Source organism: Lepisma saccharinum, chromosome 15 (genome assembly GCF_977018435.1).
Source record: "Lepisma saccharinum chromosome 15, izLepSacc3.1, whole genome shotgun sequence".
NCBI lineage: Eukaryota > Metazoa > Arthropoda > Insecta > Zygentoma > Lepismatidae > Lepisma > Lepisma saccharinum.
Genome location: NC_139243.1, coordinates 78729078 through 78749866, shown reverse-complemented (window position 1 = coordinate 78749866; position 20789 = coordinate 78729078). Strand labels below are relative to the sequence as shown.

Below are 20789 nucleotides of genomic sequence, written 5' to 3'. Positions count from 1 at the left end.
GCGTTTTTCGTCTAGTTGAATGACGAACTCAAAGTTGGCTACTCTCAGCTGGCGCTGAAGTGCAATATTGCTAAGTTTACGAATTCAGGACTTAGAATTCTTTCGGGGCGGTCAATTAACATGTTGCGAAGAGTACTTCTTAGATAGGTGCTTGCGAACAATTTTTCAACTGCCAGACATGGAAATCTACACGTCCATTGTTAGTGTAACGCTAAAATGACGAATACTGAACTTACTATTTGTTGATTCGCTTAACGTTGTCCCTGAGGAAGTCCTTGGCGAGGAAGAACCCAACGGGATTCTTGGCGACCGCTTTGAAGACCGTTGCACTGTCCTGCTTGCTGATGCCGGAGTCCTCCTCGATGGACCAGTCCAAGTATCTGGAGGGGAAGGAAAGCGTCACATAAAAGCGACCATGGCATATAGAGACATTATATAGATGGTAGGTTAACGTACTATTCAGTGTGGTTTAATTATGGGGCCACAAAATGACTTCAATAAAGTGTCTAGAACAAATCATTTTTCGTTGAATACGCAATTTTTCAACAGACCATCTCTTGTCTTTTCTAAATTTACAGACAAGTATGCTTTAGTGCAAGAACGGGATGCCGCGTTCTGAACCAATTATCTGTACAGCAAAACTCGCAGCGAGACGCTCCTACAGGAATTCAACTTTCGATTACTTATGCGCACAACACGTAACACAGAAAAACCAATGGCTACCACCAATGTGATGCCCTCCCAATAAAGGTTATATGTTTTCTTCAGAGTATGCCGTTGTGTCTTGCAGCAGAACAAATGTCATCAAGTCATCTAAATCATTTTTGTTTTCCCGTCGTTCACGATTTCCTCGTAAAATAGCCATTTATGCTTTATGTGTAAATTTCTCAATAAAGAGAAATTCGAAATTAACTTTACTACGGCATATCTACTGTCTATCTGTAAGGCTTAACTATACAAGGAGGTCACAAAGTGGGCGTACTCACCCCCCCCCCCCTGTATTTTCTACATTACGATGGTTATGGTTGAATGCTTGATATAAACACATACGAGGACAATTTTTTTCAACCTCCGATGGTGCTGCCAGGAGGCCCATAAAGCGCTAGGAAGCAGGGCGTCCCGCAGCGTGATTGGCGTCCCCCCTGCCACTACCACCACCACTGCCAAGGCCAACGCTTCAGTTGAAGCTGAGCGACGGGCGCGTAGAAATGTCTGCTACAATCGACTCTCCCGCCAAATGCGAGGTGCGTAGTGTGATACGATTTCTACAGGCAGAGGGGCACAATGCAGCGGAAATTCACCGACGAATGAGCCGTTTGCCGGAGAGGCATGTTGTCTTCGAGCATTGTCTTGCTTCATGACAATGCCCGACCGCATGTTGGTGCATCAACCTAAGACCTTCTTCAACGAATCCATTTGGAAGTGTTTGATCACCCTCCCTACATCCTAGACCTGGCGCTGTGACTTCCCACCTTTTCCAGGCGATGAGGAAGTGATTGGGAGGATGGTGCGTCCACACCAATGCGGAGCTTCAGCAGACCTGGCTCAACAGACAGGCGGAACTTTTCTTTGCATAGGGTATTGGAAAGCTGGTGCATCGGTACGATAAATGCCTGAATCTTCTTGGTGATTACGTTGAAAAGTAGATTATACGTGTACGTAACTTTTGTCTATAAACCCATTTTGCTATTCACTGTGGTCATGATTTCATGCCCTATCGGAGGTTGAAAAAAAATAGCTCTTGTACCTGATGGTTTAAGTGTCCGGAACATCGGTATGGAGGCCGTCTTTTCTTAGCACGGCCGGACTCTGAGTCATATTTTGGCACGCTTCGTGATACAAGTGTGAATAAGACCTTTTCCCGGGCGGTGACTTTCCCCTCAATAAAGTTCTGAAGGACCTCCAAGAAGTCCCAGAGGTTACTCAATGATACAGGTATGTGTTCATATCAAGTAATCCAACTATTATCATCGTAGTGTCGAAAATAAAGGGGAGTACACCCACTTTGTGACCACCCTGTAGCTGAAAGTTCATATCGTCAAATTGTGGATCGAAAATTTGAAATAACCATTCATTTGGTCAGAGACATTTTACCTGGTGAATGCGTGGACTGCGGAGCGAGCAGCGGCACTGTATCATTGCAAGATGCACGTAGAGGAGGGAGCGAGTGAAGCAGGAGGCTTCGTCGGTCGCGTTCGTGCAGAGGGGAAAACAGTGCAGTGTGGCGTTGTAATCGTGGTCGAAGATACAGGAGGTAGGTGTGAGAAAGGAAAGACGCATTTTTCAGTATTTTTAACTCTGAGGGCAAATGGCTTCCCCACCCCTGTTATATTTATTAGTGGTCTTAAGGTTCCGCTGGACCCTGCGAATTTGCCTCTCCTTTCCGAATGCCACTGAGAAACTACATATTCCTAGAATTCCTTCCAGAGCATTGTGGTTTCCTTTCGCCGTTGCTTAGATTTTCTCCATAGTTTCTGGCTACGTAACTCTATTACACTATTGGTAGTATCTAGGCAACGGCGAAAAACCAAACCATGATAAGATTCACGTAAATGCTCCAGAAAGAATCAAAGCGAGTTTCTTAAGCTTGGTGTACGGTACCCACAGAGAAAACTAAATAAGTTTACTGTATCGTTGGAGTAGATTCATTCTCTTCATGATAGAGCACACTCTGGAGTAATCGGCTGTGACCCGTGCGAGCTCTGAAAGTGTGGAGCTTACCTCTTGAGCAACCAGACCTCCTTGGTGCATCCCAGGGCAGCCAGGTAGGTGTTGACCTCGGAGCCTCTGGAGTAGTTCTGGAACTGGTTCCAGAGGAAGGTCCACTCCTCTTCCCCTCCATGCTCCAGAGCAGTACAATACACCACTTCCCGCAGATTCACAGGGACTCTGGAAAAGAGAGGTCAGTTGCAGGAAAGAATATCTTTTAGAGGAATGCAATTATGGAGGTAATTATGCAGAAAATATTCGTCGTTCATTTCGTAAACTGTCAAGTACCGATAGGAGATTTTATCATTCCCACTAATTCATTCAAGATCTAAAAGAGTCCAAAAAGAGACTCGGTACACAGAAAACTCATAACTCTGTGCAAGTTCAGGTGCTTAGTGATTCTTTTCCAATAGTAAAGGGTTTACCAATAAGAGTGTCAGAACTTTAAACGGTTACGTTGGCAACACTGGTTGAAATGTTGGCGCTCTTCTGTGGCAGCCGTGCTCAGTAGTGTTTGGCAAAGCAACATGCAGAGGTAATGCGCAAAAAGTTCCTGTGTGGTGCGCTCTGTGGACTCGGGAGTGTGATTGGCCCGTTTTCTTTTTAAGACGATGCAGCAGGCAATCAGGTTACAGTGAATAGCGACTTCCAACCGCTCCAGCACCCAATTCGCCACAACTGGCAAATGTTGACGTGAACAATGTTTTCTTCCAACAGGACGGTGACACATGTCACACAGCGCGCGCGACTATCGCATTGTTGCACGACAAATTTCCTGAAAGCGTTACGGAATGATGTGCGATATCACCCCTTTTGGACTTCTTCCTTTGGGGTTATGTGAAATCAAATGTTTATGAGAATAAGCCATTGCTAATTTACCACACGATATGTGTGAAAGATTGGCCAGACAGTGGGTCTCAAGAAACCGTTCAACAAAACAAAGCAGAGGAGGGCATTTGAATGATGTTATTTTCAAAACATAAATGTCAAAGATTGCTTTTTCATACGTAAGAAAGAAATATAAATTGTCAGGTGTCGTTTTCGTTGTGTCGCGTTTTCAAGTTCTGACACACTTATTGGTAAACCATTTATTAGGAATAGCAATGTAATATCCTCCCCCACCACCTTCCCATGAATTGGCACTAAACGCACGACCATGAAATTTGGCGGGTGGCAGAAGTTCCCGCTGTTGCCACGTCGGAGCACAACCCCGTGTGTTGGGAGGTTTAAGAGAATGAAAGATCTCGTTGTAGAGTTGGTCTTTGTAATCCATGGGATACAAACTGACGGCATTTGCTCGAAAGGTCAGGGATGACACAAAAGTGTCCCGGAGAGAGGTCGGTCTGACGCTCGAACTAGGCAACGCAGCCCGGTTGACGTTGCCACACAATGCGCGGGAACCAGCGACTTTTGTCCCTCTCTCGCTTTGCTTTTCCCATATGTGGCAACAGCGCAATTCTTTCCAGCCGCCTATTTCCATGGCAGTGCGTTTAGGTGAATTATCTGATCACTGATTTTCAGCACAGGCAAACAATCTTAGTTTACCTGAACATTCGTTCTGAATTCCGAATCAGTCCTCTCCAGAATTATTTCGTTTTCTTATGTTATGTATGATAATGTTCCTAAAGGGAACTTTATGTCAACAGCTCTTTCTATTGAATACAGAGTGTCTAGTAAACCAGATGAACTCAAACTAGTGCTTCAGACCAAAATCATTCCAAATACGAGAATGGTATCCAACACTTATATAATTGTATGCGACTCACGGGTTGTCGGTGGAGTTCCTGCTCTCGTCCATCCACTGGCTGAAGTAGTCCTTGGCCTCTCCGACACAGCCCTCCTGCCCCGCCCTGCAGGCCCAGCGGGTCACCTGTTCGGCGTTCATGATGCTCATGAGGCCTTCGTCGTCGCCCGTCTGGAAGCCGATCTCCTGGAACAGCGGCGACACCAGCCGCCGGACGAATTTCTGAAACCACAAGCAAGCTTATAGGTGGGACGGAACTCAACATTGACTTGTCTCTCCTCTCCCAAACGTATCCCAAAGTTTTCAATACACTCCCTGAAATATTTCACAAAAGTCTATTTTTGCTCATTGGAGCACTAAATCTACTTTTATCCGTTATTACCAATCTGGGTGTTGAATACAATTGGAGTTAAACTCATGGAAGTTAAAAGTCCAGGATGCGAACCTTTAAGGGCCTCGCCGCAAAGGGCCATTGATTGCCACACACAGAAAACCAAATGCATCAGATCTATTTGATGCACAAGAAACACATAGATTGATGCAGCAACGTGTGTTTTTGGTGTGTGCCAAGCATCAGGTTCACAGTTTGATTCCTTTTTATATAATGGTTTGCCAAAGTAACACCAAAGTGCAACATTCAATGGAAGTGAGTGTTTATTTTTATGGGGAGCTGTACTTTAATCTATGAGTGTGAGTAGCAGTGGGTATGGGTGCAAGCAGCAGAACAGCATTGTCCTGAAAGAATAAGATTTCTAGAGTGTACTACATTGACGCTTGCTTCCTCCTGAGAAGATCACACTACTCACATCACGATTGAGTAAAAACTGATTAGGCTTATAACTGATGCAGCCTAATAAGATTGGACTGGCTTTGGAGTTGTTGTTGCACTTACTTAAGAAGTCAAATTAAACGTTTCACCTTCCTGAGATGACAGGATGACTGGTGGTAGAGATGCTTTAAATTCTTCCTGAGTGGACATCCCAGCATACCCATTCTTAGGGAGTTTATTTGGGTGATGAGATACAGAATATCTTCGGATGTAAGAGATGTAGATGACTCCGCATCAGAAGAATTTAAAGCATCTCTATCACCCAGTCATCCTGTCATCTCAGGGCTTCTTGAGATGGCACTCAAAAGTCAACCTTATTTCCACGTAGTACACCCTGGTAACTGCAATGTTGAAGGCTAACCAGGCTCTGGCGTCTTGACCTACAGTCAGTATAATCGTCTGTAGGGATGTGCATTGTCCTTATATATGCTGAGGGACCCTTTACAGTCTCAGCTTTTAACCTAAGAAGATTTTATAGACACATGTTGATTTTAGTAATGATAAGGGGGGAGGGCTAAGGGGGCTGAAGACTCTCGAAATCCTACAAATATCTAATTTAAATGTTATTTTTATTGTTGTTAACAAAAATAAAGTTATGACAAAACTGCTCTACATCGAAAGAAAGTTTAGTGTATAATAGAGTAACCAGGTTATAATTTTATATTCTACCATTTAATCCAAAGAATAAATGGATCCACGGCTCTCAAAATGTATAGTTTTCTTTGTGGGAGGTCACACAATATAAATTTTAGGAGTAAAATTAACACTAACTGTTAAAAATTCTTTTTGAATGATTGTGTAAAAGTTAATAACAAAATACAATAACTATGAATATCAGTACACTAACTGTACAAAATATAAGAAAAATAATGGACAACAATTGTGTTAGATATTCACTGATACAGTAGATCGAGTAGCAACGTCTCTCCATTTATGTAATAATAACAATACATTTAGATTGAAATTGGTATATTTTTAATAACTTATAATAGTTATTATTGTAAAATAAGAATAATTATTATTGCCTTTATTATTTGTACTAATCAAGTTTATCTATGGCCTACCTACCCCCTACAAATATTTCTGGCGACGCCCGGGCTGATAGGTGAGCCCCCGCCCGAAATAAAGTTCTGGCTAAGGGGCTTAGCACCATATAATGTGACGGGTGCAAATAACCTAGAGACGATTCAAGCCAACTCCTTAATCCGGTACGAAATCCTCATTTCTGGCAGTAACCCGTTCACCTACGAAGAAACCTCCAGTCAAGCATCTGATTAGGCCTACAGCTGTTAGTGCAACAAGCGGCAACCTTAGAATTCCTTCTCCCCGAAGTATCAAACAAGGAAGCAGGACTTTGTCAAAGCATTCTATGCTGTGAATTGAGGCCGGGTGTTATCTTGACTCTGGTGTAAGTCTGACGCACCCAAAGGTTTTGTCTCAATGACCGCTTCCACAATCCTTTCTAACTCCTTAACCACGAGGGAGGAAGGGGGGGAGGCATCTCAACAGAAAATCAAATCACAGACACGTTACTGGACATAGACAGACAAGAAATCATAGCAGACTGCCAAACAAAGACCTCAATCAGGGAACAGCTAAGAGTAAGAGAATGGGGGGAAAGCGAAATATATCCACGTTGTGGGAAAAAATTAAAGAGGCGCATGGTTCAGATTAGGGGGATGGAAACAACTAAGAAAGAGAAACGAATCAGTGGAAACGATATGTCCTTTGTGCGATGGGGAGGAGACGGACAAGCATATCCTACTGAACTGCCCTTCTACACGTGAGCTAAAAGACAAATGGATGAAAACTTAACAGGGAGGGAGGTGATAGAAGTGGTAGACGACAGAATAAAGATAAAGGAAGCGGGGCAGCAAGTGGGGAAATACCTGGGAGAAGTAAGAGAACAGCGGGAGGAAGCTATTAGAGAAGGCAGCGAAATGAGTGATCATGCTCCAGACGAGCCGTGTGTGTAAAGTAAAATGTATGCGTGTTTTGGTGAGAGTGCAGGAAAAGATAAGCGGGGCGAGGAAGAAGGAAGAAATACTGGAAGAAGAACTGCCGAGGGAGGGGAAGAATGTGTATATAGGGGACAAAGTAAGAGACAGCTTAAAAGAAAACTAAATGTAAAAAAAAATATTGTAGAAAAATCAAAACTATGTAGTGCGTACAGCCTATGGCTCGCACAAAAAAATACATCAAATCAAATCAATCCTTTCTCCCTTACCTTGAACTTTCCGTAGGCCGGCGTGGTCCTGGTCATCTTGTTGATGTAGCCGAGGTTGCTGAGGGCGGCCAGCCACGGCAGGAAGTGCTTCTCCCTGGACAGGTAGTTGGTGACGTCGAGCGCAACGTCGTAGCTCAGCCAACCGGCTCGCGCGAAGTCCAGGCCGTCGTCCAATACCTGCGCCCGGTTGATCACTCCGATCTGATCGTAGCCGTCGCTGTTCAGCTGCCTCGCCAGGAGCCGCCAGTTGATCAGATCGTAGTTCACCCTGTACAGGCCTGCAGGAGGAGAGTTAGCATTGCTGGATTCATGTGTAAACAGGAAATTCTACGTGTATATTTGCATCATTATTAACAATAATTAAAATAAAACATAAATATTATATAAAATTACATAGATGTATCTTAGACACACTTTAATGTTTTGCTGGTAGCAACATATTTTGGTTCTATCTGCAAGTTCCTTTTCTGCATATTTACTTCGACAGTGTAAGTGCCCAGAAATCTGAGCTTTTGTGGTTGAATTGTTGTTATACGTGCACTTTATGCACAGTTAGGCTGATCAGGACTGGACGTACAGTTTAAAGTAGCATCCGAACCACTGTGCAATGTGCTTCCAACGGGTAGCGAACCCAGGACCGCTTGATTACAAGGCGACGACATTACCACTACGTCATCGCGACTTCGAATGTGGACCCTTCTGAAAATAACGTATAATAATCAATACGGCCCAGATAGTTATAGATTTTGCGTATTGCACATGCAAATGACTATTTTAACATTTTTGGATATATATATAATCGTCGATGTTTTCACGAACTGGCGAATATGTCAACTCTCCTGTATCACGAACTGGCGAATGTGCAAAATTTGACATTTTGAGTTTTTGACGCTGTATATGTTGGAACAACTTGTACTTTGCTCTCACAAAGTTTCAAGTTTCTATTAAATATTGCTTAGGAGATAAAGATGGACAACAGTAGGGTAGCCAGGCCGGTTGACCAACCGAAAATGGCGCTCGGTGGCGCTCGCAGTGTTGCTAACTCCTCACTTAAAAAAATCACCAAGGTTTTTGTTTTTGGGTCTAACCTAACCTCAAGCAAGGAGCTGGCAACACTGCTTGAGGCTTTTCTCGCAGTGTGGCCAACTCCTCACTTAAAAAAAATCACCAAGGTTTTTGTTTTTGGGTCTAACCTAACCTCAAACAAGGAGCTGGCAATACTGCTTGAGGCTTGTCTTGGAGTATTGCCAACATCTTACTTGAAAAAAAGTCACTAAGGTTTGTTTTTGGGTCTAACCTAACCTAAAGCAAGGAGCTGGCAATACTGCTTGAGGTTTTACAGTGCATAAAGCAATTTGCCAACCTACTGGTATTTTTGCCATAGCTTTTTACAAAAAAGAGAGAGGGAAAAGTTAAACAACCGATAGTGTTGCTAATATTTACCTACAGCTTTTTTTTACTTGGCAAGAGCTATCTTACTTGAGGCTTAACTAATTTATATACTGACGTAACATACACACACTGAGCAAGAAGAGTCGGTAATAAATATATACTGCCGTAAAAGAGAGAGGGATAGATAGATAGATAGCAACACAGTATGTGTGTGCGTGTATAATATGTAGCATTATTAACTAGAGTGCGTTGGCAACCCACCTACAACTAAAAAAATAAAGATGCCAATGTTGCTGTAAGATAAAGAGTGAGACTAAGCTGGCAACAGTGGTGAGCGAATATGCATTATTTCCAAGTCCCGAGCGCCAATGTATATCGTGATTTTTGCAATCCTCTCTCGCGACAACGATGCGCCACACACACACGTACGTACTTCTCTTTATTTCAGTATTGTGACGCAAACAAACAAATAATAATTGTTGTTTTTAGGATGCCTGGCCCCTAACCCCGCCAGGGTGCGTGGTGCCCAACCCAAAAAGGTTCTAATGGCTGCGGCTCTAGATAACCACACCTCTGTAGAGTTTCACGTGTTTTTTTTTTTTTTTTTTCCCCAAACTTCCATGAAACCCTACAGAGGACCTCCGTAATGCATGCAACGTGTACTAACGACTCTAGTGTTATTTTGATGTTGTAATATTTTTTGGATATAGAGTTTTATTGTGAGATATAGATAAAAATAATTATGTTTATTATAATATTTTTTGATGAAGATGGAGAATGTATGTGTGTGTTACAAATAAAGTTGCATGCTTATTTTTTCTAGTGTGTGTGTATGTGTATGTGTTTTTGATGTTCGACAGCATCTGAAACGATAAAAAAAAAAAAGAATTTTATTGTTAATTTTCTCATGTAAAAACAACAACAACAAAATTTTTGTGCAAAAAATTCTGATTGTCTTGTGCTATAGTGCAAAAACTGATGATATTGTAATTCATAACTGATGAAATTAATATTGTAACTGATTTTGAACTAGTGAAATTTTCGTATTGTGCTATTGAAACTGATTGTGCTAGTACAAAAATTTCTTATTGTGCAAGAAAAGAGGTTAAAAACTTGTTAAAACTGCTCTGTGACCCTCTCGTTCTTCACGTCGTGGACAAAGGACTTCTCGGCGACCAGGATCACACTGCATACGGTGTCCTCGGGCAACGGACTGTTGAACTCGCAGACGATCTTGATGTTGGTTCGATCGTTGACCACCACCTGCTTCCTCTTCGTGGTATTGATGACGAACATCGGCCTGCGGATTTTGAATTCGCTGGGCGTGTAGTACATGTCCATGCTTCCCTCGGTCACGCGTTTGAAAGAGGTGTAAGCTTCGTAAAGTTTGAGGTAATCGTCTTTGGTCATGTCGAGGTTGTAATTCTCGCGCGGGAACACTTCGTTCCTGCCATTCTTCAGATAAATGTTTTTGATCTTGCAGTCGTCGAACTTGCTGGAATCTTTTTCCTGGTTGTTATCGCGACCGGTTTGAAAGAGCACTACGACGAAATCTGGCATGTCGAACTGTATGTTGTTGAACTGTGTCGTCACGTCGAATTCCATGTGACTCCCCGACGCCATCTTCTGCACGCACTGGTAACCGTGAAAGTGAATCGGCACCTGCGGACTCTTCAAGATCTCCGCTTTGTACTTGAGGGCGTAGTTCGTCTCGTATTCCACGATCGGCATTCTCAATTCCATGCTCCGGATGACGCACTTGGCTGCTTCAGGTAATGTGTTGGCTATCGGCGTGCTGTCGGCGTTCAAGTTGGTGTATCGCATCAGTGCGTTGTTGTCGTTGGCCGCTCTTCGAAACGTGACGCGCAATCCTCCCTTCCACATGATCTCTTTGTAGTCGGAGAAGAATCCCGGCAGCAGACGCATGGGAAAGAGCACCGTGTGACTTCTCGTCGATATTTTTGTTCCCGCTTCGAATCCTCCCGCTTGATAGTATGCCGCGTCTGTTTTGGATAATTTCAATGTTCCCACTGCCGTCGACGTGATGCCTGGATAATCTATTCTGTCGATGACGGTGTTGTGTTTCCTCACCTCCACCTGCGAGAACAGGTGAGGTACGAAGTTGTCCACGAGTTTCAAATTTGCATTGGGTGGAAACGCTTCTCCACTTTCCTTCTTCACCACGTCGAATTGAAGGTAGAGGTCCGCTCTGTGAGGATGAACGAACCCATCGCCTACGTCCACATCGTATTCGATCTCCCTGTTTGCTTCGTTGAGATTGGCGAACGTGCGACGGTTCGGAGGGAAAGATTGCAATTCGTAACTTTCGATTTGCTCCATTTTTACTATGCGTGTTATTTATTATACGTTGATCTCCACGATGGCAGTGGTCGTTGCACCTGCGAAATCCACCACGTCTCCTTTCTCGTTTGTCACCACCAACTCTATGTCGTCTATGCGGTTGCGGCATACTGGAAAATAGATCGGCGAAGAGGGTGTGTAGATGATCGGTTCCATGAATTCGGAACTGGGTTTGAATGTGGCTATGATTCCTGTCTGCTTGTGACTTCCTAACAATCCGTCCGAGGATTTTGTGATCATGCCTTCCGCCACGTTGCAGTGAACGTTCAGAGTTTCTATGGCTAGAAATTTAGGAATGTTGGTTGCCGTATGTTTGATGCCAGCTTCGAGTTTGGTGTCGTTCTCGAAACCTAAAAGTTCTCCCATGGTGCCCAGGTTTATGGTTTCCGTCGCCGACACGATTTCCACTCTGTGCGTGACCGAATTTTGAGAAAGGTACGTGCCTTTGGGTAACTGAGCTTGCAAAGTGGAAAGATTGTATTGGCCTGGCGTGACGACGATGTGTTCGCTTCCGACGCTAATTTTGTTGTTGTGCTGCGTGACGTTAGGTATGAGGTACATGCTGTAGAATGCACGCAGAGCTACGGATTTAGGATAGACGATGTCATCGTGCAGCGTGAGTTTCAAGATCGAAGATTCGCTCGTGAGATGGAACACGCCCATCGTATTTAAGATTCCACAATGCTTTTTGAAAATGTTCCACCGACGGGTTATTTATTTTAGACATGTATGCGAGAACAGAAAGGCATAGGTGGCCGCAGTTAACATCGGTGAAACCCTGGATGCGTTTGTCATTGTAGTAGAGGTTGGCAACACTGAGATACTTCACCAACCTGGCAGGCGGTGTGCCACCGAACGAATCGAAAACAAATGCATTGTTATCGTTAATTTTGAGGTAGCATATCCAATGTGTACCAGGATTTTTGTAACTGTCCAGGTTGACCACGCCATACTCTTTTTTCTTCACAGCAGAGGGTAGAGAATCGGACATGAAAACACCCCTGAAGTTTCTTATTCCCAACAGTTCGATCAGAGATTCAATATCGAAGTTGGACAGGGCTTCTTTTTTTTTTTATATTTTTTCAAAGCATCGAGGTTGCTTTTTTGCTTTTTGGTTATACCTTTCCCCTTCTTCTCCATAGCCAAATTATGACGTTTTTGTTCTTCCAGTTCCGCCTTGTTCTTCTTCGAGTCGATGACGGTTTTCGCGATGGCGGCGCTTCCGCCGGCCAAACTTCCAACGGCCCCCAATGCTGCCAGGATGGCCGGGATGCTGAATATGAAACCTCCGATTTTTTGCTGTTTCCGCGAACGCTGCAAGCGTCTCAATTGAGGTGTGCTGAGAAGTAATTTCATTCCGTGTCCTTTCGTCAAGCAAGAACGTTTCTTCTCGCGTTGTTTCTTGGTGAGTAACCCATCGAGGGCACCTAGATTTTTCAGATTGGAGTATGGTATCTGGTACACAACACCCTTGGGCTTCATGTTGATGCTCTATATGTTATCTTCACGGTATGTTATTTATATATATGTTCTAGGATTTTTTTTGTGTAATTTTTTTGGTATGTTATTTATATATAAATGTTCTGAGATTTTTTTTTTGTTCCGTGTAATTTTTTTCAAGGATATACTTCGCGCAGAGTCGTTACACAAATTCTATTACGTGCTTTGTTTTTTTACCAAGAAGTTCTTTTGTACCCTTGTACACGATTCGAGTTTTGTTCTCGATTAAAATAGCTAGCTTCTCGTCGGATAACATGTCAGCGTATCGATCTGGTAAAAATAGACTGTATTGTGCGTTGAGCAACAGACGCGCCTTGGGGCCATACTGGGTAGAAACAATTGAACCGGAAGTTATCGTGTAAGGTTTGTCCACTTCTAATTCCTGAATTTTTACATATTCGACTGATGAATTTAGCATTTGTTTTAATGCTTGGGCGTCTAGTGATTGTTTACTCATTTTATAAATGGCAAACACAATTGGAGTTTAGTAGGGTAGCCAGGCCGGTTGACCAACCGAAAATGGCGCTCGGTGGCGCTCGCAGTGTTGCTAACTCCTCACTTAAAAAAATCACCAAGGTTTTTGTTTTTGGGTCTAACCTAACCTCAAGCAAGGAGCTGGCAACACTGCTTGAGGCTTTTCTCGCAGTGTGGCCAACTCCTCACTTAAAAAAAATCACCAAGGTTTTTGTTTTTGGGTCTAACCTAACCTCAAACAAGGAGCTGGCAATACTGCTTGAGGCTTGTCTTGGAGTATTGCCAACATCTTACTTGAAAAAAAGTCACTAAGGTTTGTTTTTGGGTCTAACCTAACCTAAAGCAAGGAGCTGGCAATACTGCTTGAGGTTTTACAGTGCATAAAGCAATTTGCCAACCTACTGGTATTTTTGCCATAGCTTTTTACAAAAAAGAGAGAGGGAAAAGTTAAACAACCGATAGTGTTGCTAATATTTACCTACAGCTTTTTTTTACTTGGCAAGAGCTATCTTACTTGAGGCTTAACTAATTTATATACTGACGTAACATACACACACTGAGCAAGAAGAGTCGGTAATAAATATATACTGCCGTAAAAGAGAGAGGGATAGATAGATAGATAGCAACACAGTATGTGTGTGCGTGTATAATATGTAGCATTATTAACTAGAGTGCGTTGGCAACCCACCTACAACTAAAAAAATAAAGATGCCAATGTTGCTGTAAGATAAAGAGTGAGACTAAGCTGGCAACAGTGGTGAGCGAATATGCATTATTTCCAAGTCCCGAGCGCCAATGTATATCGTGATTTTTGCAATCCTCTCTCGCGACAACGATGCGCCACACACACACGTACGTACTTTTTTTTATTTTTGTATTTTCATCTACTGAAGTGACTGAAGGGCAAACTGAAAATCTGTAGTCAACTCAACCATGTAAAAACTTTGGGTGGGTGACTGCGGGAAGCCATCAATCACAGCCTATCTACAATTTTCATCGACTGTTGGGAGTGACTGAGAGGATAATCTGAAAATCTGTGGTCAACTCAACTGTGTTGTGTGGAAACTTGGGCGGGTAACTATAGGAAACCATCAATTATACAACAGGAAGCTGTTAATCACCTGGGTGCGACTACAAAAAGTTGTCCATCGAGTTGATGGTATCATTACAGCCCAGGATACTAAAGCAACAGAGCGAAACGATATGCTTGAAAGCAATCGTGGGGGGAGAAAAGAGCTGCCGTGGGAAATCGCTGCTGCGATGTCGCGTAACAATCAAACCGGATGGGTTGGGTACGATGGGTGCGATCAACTAGCGGCAGCGGTAACAATTAAACCGGATGTTTAAATATCTGGGCGTGATAAGCTTTTTGAAACTCGACAAAAATCAAGATTATTTGTTACTGCCGAAAACTGTGCAAATTCTCAGCTTTTGCGGCGGCTATGTGATTGACAGTTTCCTGCAGTCACACCCAGGCTGTGCGATGTCATAAATTCTGCACGAAACAAATTCTACTTGTTTTCGGCAGAATACAGCTGGGCGTCAACGATATGTTTTCTAGGAAAGGGCGTTCACGCATAACTCGAACCAACCTTGAAAGTTTAGTTGCCGGCAGGTATAAGTTTCTATTAGAAACCTCGCGCACATTAGTTGCAGTCGAGTATTGCTACTGGGCAGTCGCATAAAAGTGTACGCTATACCAAGTGTAAATATCAAGTGTAATAGAAGCTGAATTAGTTTGGTCTGTCAGGTGAGTACCATATCAGCATAAGTTATACGCACACAAGTTGCTTGACTAGCTATAAAACTAAAATTTACGCGGTAAGGCTAATCGAAACTGGGCCTTCAGCGGGATCCGAATCACCTCTGCTGGGTATCGAACTTTGAGTTTAAAATTATACAAGTGTACAGGGGAAACTCTATTTTTTGAATTTGTTGATACTCTGGATTGGATTTTGTTGTTTTTAAATCTATTTTATGCACAGTAAGGCTAATCGGGGACTGAACCTACAGTTTCAAGAACCACTTGTGGGAGTATTGAACCCTTGATTACAAGGCTATTGCTGTGCTATCGCAGAAGCTGGTGGAAGTACTGATTAATTTGATGTTTTAAGTCTATGTTATGCACAGTAAGGCTAATCGGGACTGGACCTACAGTTTTAAGAACTACTTATGCCTCCACCGGGTATCGAACTCTTGATTACAAGGCTATTGCTGCGCCATCGCAGAGGCTAGTGGAAGTACTGATTGATTTGATGTTTTAAGTCTATTTTATGTACAGTAAGGCTAATCGGGGCTGAACCTACAGTTTCAAGAACTACTTGTGCGGGTATCGAACCCTTGATTACAAGGCTATTGCTGTGCCATCGCAGAGGCTAGTGGAAGTACTGATTGATTTGATGTTTTAAGTCTATGTTATGCACAGTAAGGCTAATCGGGGACTGAACCTACAGTTTCAAGAACTACTTGTGCGGGTATCGAACCCGAGATCTCTTGATTACAATGCTATCGCTGCGCTATTGCAAAGGCTAGTGGAAGTACATAGTTATTCGAATCTTATTTATTTAGACCTACAGTCTAAAAAAATATCATGGTATTATTATTTCTGCAATTATTTGCAATCTTGGCCAGAGAGAGGAGAGGAGGAAAAAAAAATAATATTTTGTTTTAATGTCGAGCCTATATTTTAAATTTTAACATGTGCGCATGCGCGCAGGGGGTAAATTTTATTTTTTTTGATCGAGTGGGTTGTAAGGTGAGTGAACATGTAGGAAAAGTATTGGTATATTGATTGATTGATTGATTGATTTAGTTTATTTTATTTTGTGTTTTGTGCCTCTTGGCTAATTTGCGAAGATGGGGATGAGTGATGAAATTGATGAAAATGGATATTCACAAACAACCATACCCGATCGGGATTCGAACCCGGGACCCTTGGCGTCGCAGCGCGATGTGCTAACCACTCGGCCACAGGGTCGGGCAAGTACTGGTATATACATAGACCAAAGTTACATGGTTCTAGGTCCCATAGGAGTCGAGAAAATCAATGTCTTGGAAAACGTCTTAAGACAAATATCTTAATCTTTAAGAAAGTCGACTTCCGGTCTGTCAAGATGTTACTTCCGGTCTGTCAAGAAAATTTTCTTAAGACAAAAATCTTAAGACGTTTTCCAAGATATTGATTTTCTCGGCTCCTAATTGAGCTAGGATGATGATTTTAGGTTTGTTGGATAGGATTTGACGAAAACTATTCGACTAGCAAATAAAATCGATTTTACCCCCTCAAGTTTCGAAAATATAGACAATTTTTTTTTATTTTTTGAGAAACTTGATTTGCTGGCTTAGTTTTTACCCTATTTCGAAAATTTTAATGATATTTGATAAAAAATTGAAGGTACTCTGCAACCTATTGGAAACATAATGATTAGTGCCTACTGTTTTCGAGTTATTTTAAATTAAAATTTCAAGATGTAATTTCTAAGTTGTTTTGTAACTCGTAAACTATAGGTCGTAGAAAACCCATTCTTGTTTTATCTGCTATTGCCCGACAAATACTATAAACACAAATAATGTTTATTGTTTGATTTAAAAAATGGAGATCGAAAATAACTTTGTTTTCCAAAAATAAAAAAAATGTGCGTATGGAAAAAAAAATACGATTGTGTAATTTTTTATGATGTATGTTTGCATGTAAAATTAAGTATACCTGAAAGTTTTAGAATTTCAAAATAGCTATATATTTGCTATTATATCAGCCAAAACAATAGAATATATATAAACAAAAACATTTTCATAGTTTCACGCCTCTACTAGAATAGTCGAAAAATATACTAATGGGCAATAAAATCTGAAGAAAATTTGTGTCTAGCAAAAATAAGCTAAATAGAATTACACATGCATACAATATTTATTGTGTTTTTTCTATCTACAATCATATTTTTCTTATATATTTTTTTTAATTTTTTTATAGAGTTGATTAAAGCATATATTTGAGGAAGGCAACACCACCCATATATAAATAAACATACCCCGAAAAAATGCGCTCCATGAAAAGTTGCCCTGTGTGCGAAAAAACTATATCAAGCGAACATTTTGCAAGACATTGTCGCACCTGCGTGCCAGGCAAGCATTTGGTTGCCACCGAACTGTGTTCCGGATGTAATAAACATATTACAATTGCGTATGCCAAAAAGCATAAGCTTACTTGCCTAAGCAAAAATACATCTGGGGCCCAGCCTTCGACCTCCACCAAGAGGAAGGCGGAAGCAGCCTCCATCAATGCACCACTCGCCAAACGCGTCAAGCCTGCGATAAAAGCAGACCAGTCTGCTTTCCAGCGTTCGTTAGAGGATTTTTCTTTTATTTCGGAGGGCTCATGCGACGTGCGTAGCTTTTTAGAGAACGTGCAAGCGCAAATTATTTCCGTCCTCGGCGATGCGCTTGCAACGCACTCCACTAAATTCTACGCATCGCTACGTTGTTGGTACAAGAAGCCGTCTGATGAAATTTACAGCTTCTGCCACAACACCAAGGCGAAGACGTTGCATCTGGCGGATGTCGACAACCTCGAGGATATCTACAACAAGTTTGTCGAGGAGCTGCTGGCAAAGCAAGAAGAACATGAAGCTAAGGGTTCGGGGGGTTCGCTGTGTGGCGAGCCTCACGAACTGCGCGTCAAACTTTGCAAGTTTGTGCCTCTCTCCGCCTCCAGCTACGTCCGTTTACCATCTGCGATTGAGGATAAAAAGGCTGTCCTGAACATTCAAAACAGTGACGCCAAGTGCTTCATATGGTGTGTGCTTGCAGCGTTACACCCTGTTCACTGGAAAAAACAACCACACCGAGTTAACCACTACCTACCCTACGAGCCAGAGCTGAAAGATGAGATGGCTGGGATCAACTACCCGATGGCGCTTTCGGACATTCGCAAGTTCGAGGCCCGCACACACAACCCTCGGTTGGCCATCAATGTTTATGGCCTCACTGACGAAAATGTAGTGTACCCTATCCGGGTGAGCGACGTAGACGACAATGATGCTCGAGAAATCCATCTCCTACTCATCAAGGACGAGACCCATCACCACTACACCCTCATCCGTTCCCTCTCTAGACTTGTTTCGAGCCAAACAAGCAAACACGAACACCACAAAGAAGTTTGTCGCAGGTGCTTGTCAATGTTCGACGGACGAGATCAACGCAGTTACCAACACATCAGAGGTCCCAACATCGCTGCCGAGAAGCTCGCTAACCACAAGCTCTACTGCAATGCCAACGAGCCGGGGGTGGCAGACTTGCCCAAACCTGGCGACGTGGAGCATTTCCGCATGCATGGTGCTATGGTAGAGCACCCCGCTATCATCATCGCGGATTTCGAGGCTTTTCTCAAACCCCTGTCCACTTGCGATCCCGATCCCGAAGTTTCTTCCACCACCCCTTACCAACTCCACGAGGCATCCAGTTTCGCATACGTTGTGGTGCGACGAGACCAACCCATCGCCCCCGAGCCCTACGTGTATCGCGGTCCCGACGCAGCCAAACACTTCCTCGAGAGGATGGTTGACGAGGCCATCGAGATAGGGAAGGTATTGTTGGCCCCCAAGTCTATGCTCCCACTGTCCCCCGACGATCAACATAGACACGAGGAGGCTACTACCTGTCCTGTGTGCACCTGTGAGTTTAGCATCAACAACCGTAAAGTCCATCACCACGATCACTTTAACGGTAGGTACGTTGGTCCTTGGTGCAACGACTGCAACCGCTTGGCCCGGGACCCGCGCTTCATCCCTGTGTTTTTTCACAATGGCTCGGGGTACGACTTTCACCACCTGATCAAGCATCTTGGGTACGACGACATGCGAATCAACGTTCTCGCCCAGAACGAGGAGCGTTACATCAGTGTGAGCAAGCGAGTGTCGATCCCAGAATCCGGCTCTACCGTCGAGCTTCGCTTCCTCGATTCCCTGAGGTTCCTCCCGGCCAGCCTCGATGCCCTTGCAGGGAAGCTGAGCAACGAGCAAATGCTCATTACCTCTGCGAATTTTCCAAACTTGGACGCCGGTCTCTTCAGGCGTAAGGGGGTCTACCCCTACGAATACGTCACCGACTCTACCAAGTTTGCGGAGACGTCGCTACCTCCCCAGGCGAAGTTCTACAGTCAGCTACGAGGCTCGAACATCACCGACGAAGAATATCATCACGCCCAGTCCATGTGGCGCGAGCTGGATTGCCAAAATCTCGGAGACTACCACGATGCCTACCTCAGACTTGATGTGACGCTCCTCGCCGACGTGTTCCAGACGTTCCGGGCGACCGCAAAGAACATCTACCACCTGGATCCTGCCTACTTCTATAGTCTCCCCGGACTGGCGTGGTCAGCCATGTTTCTGGTGACGAAAATCAAGCTGGAGCTTCTTTCGGACGTGGACATGATGCTGTTTGTGGAACGCGCCGTGCGGGGTGGAATGGTCCAGGTGTCGCAACGGCACGCATGCGCCAACAACCATCACATGGCTACTGGCTACGACTCCACCCAACCGTCGAGCTACATCATGCACACGGACGTGAATAACTTGTACGGGCACTCCATGATGCAGCCACTCCCTTTTAGAGGGTTCGAGTGGGCTGATCCCTCCAACTTCGACGTTGAAGGTTTCGACGATTCGGAACATGGGTTCTTCGCCGAGGTGGACCTTGAGTTCTCCGAGAAGCTGCAGGATTTGTTCTGCGATCTTCCCCCTACACCCGAGTTCAAGTGTCCACCCGATTCCAACCAGACGAAGCTCGTCATGGATTTCGAACCCAAGAAGAATTACGTCCTTCACTACCAGAATCTCCGGTGGTTGATGCAGCAAGGGGTCACAGTCCACGCAGTTCGCCACATCCTCAAGTTCGAGCATTCTCCATGGTTGCGTCCATATATTGAAGTCAACACCGAACACCGCACCGCAGCTACGTCCGAGCTTGATAGGGATTTCTTCAAGCTCATGAATAATGCGGTGTTTGGCAAGACCATGGAGAATGTACGGAATCGCGTGGACATAAAATTGGTGACGAGGAAAGAGCGATGTCGTCAGCTTGTCGCGAGTCCATTGTTCAAGTCTCGAACAATCTATAACGAGCAGCTGGCTCTGATTCACATGAGGCAAGGTGTGGTGAAACTCACCAAGCCCATCTACGTTGGAGCCACAGTTCTGGATCTGAGCAAGCTCCACATGTTCGAGACATACTACGACATATTACGTCCACACTACGGCCACAACATCTCGCTTCTCTACACGGACACGGACAGCTTGGTGTACCACGTTCGCACAGCCGACGCATACGGGGATATAGCCACAGTTCCATCTTTGGTTAACCTCTTTGACACGTCAGGCTATCCCCAGCCAAACCGATACAAAATCCCGACTCGCAACAAGAAGGTGCCCGGCAAACTCAAAGACGAGAAGGACGGAGACGTGATTCTCGAGTTTGCAGGTCTTCGCGCCAAGGCCTATACCATCAAAGCCGAGGGTGGCGTTACCAAGAAGGCCAAGGGTGTTGGCAGACAGGTGGTT

The 20789-nt window shown here is 43.9% G+C and overlaps 1 protein-coding gene across 1 annotated transcript in view; it reads right to left on the bottom strand.

The window, feature by feature from the left end:
- The window catches only part of LOC145999769 (aminopeptidase N-like), a 137450-nt gene that overhangs the window by 13169 nt on the left and 103492 nt on the right, over window positions 1-20789 (bottom strand). Inside the window, exons 10-13 of the mRNA XM_083137064.1 lie at window positions 7510-7787; window positions 4476-4675; window positions 2722-2889; window positions 237-380 (exon numbers count right to left, since the gene is read on the bottom strand). Of these exons, the coding sequence (XP_082993190.1) occupies window positions 237-380; window positions 2722-2889; window positions 4476-4675; window positions 7510-7787 (790 nt within the window). The remainder of the gene's footprint in view (window positions 1-236; window positions 381-2721; window positions 2890-4475; window positions 4676-7509; window positions 7788-20789) is intronic.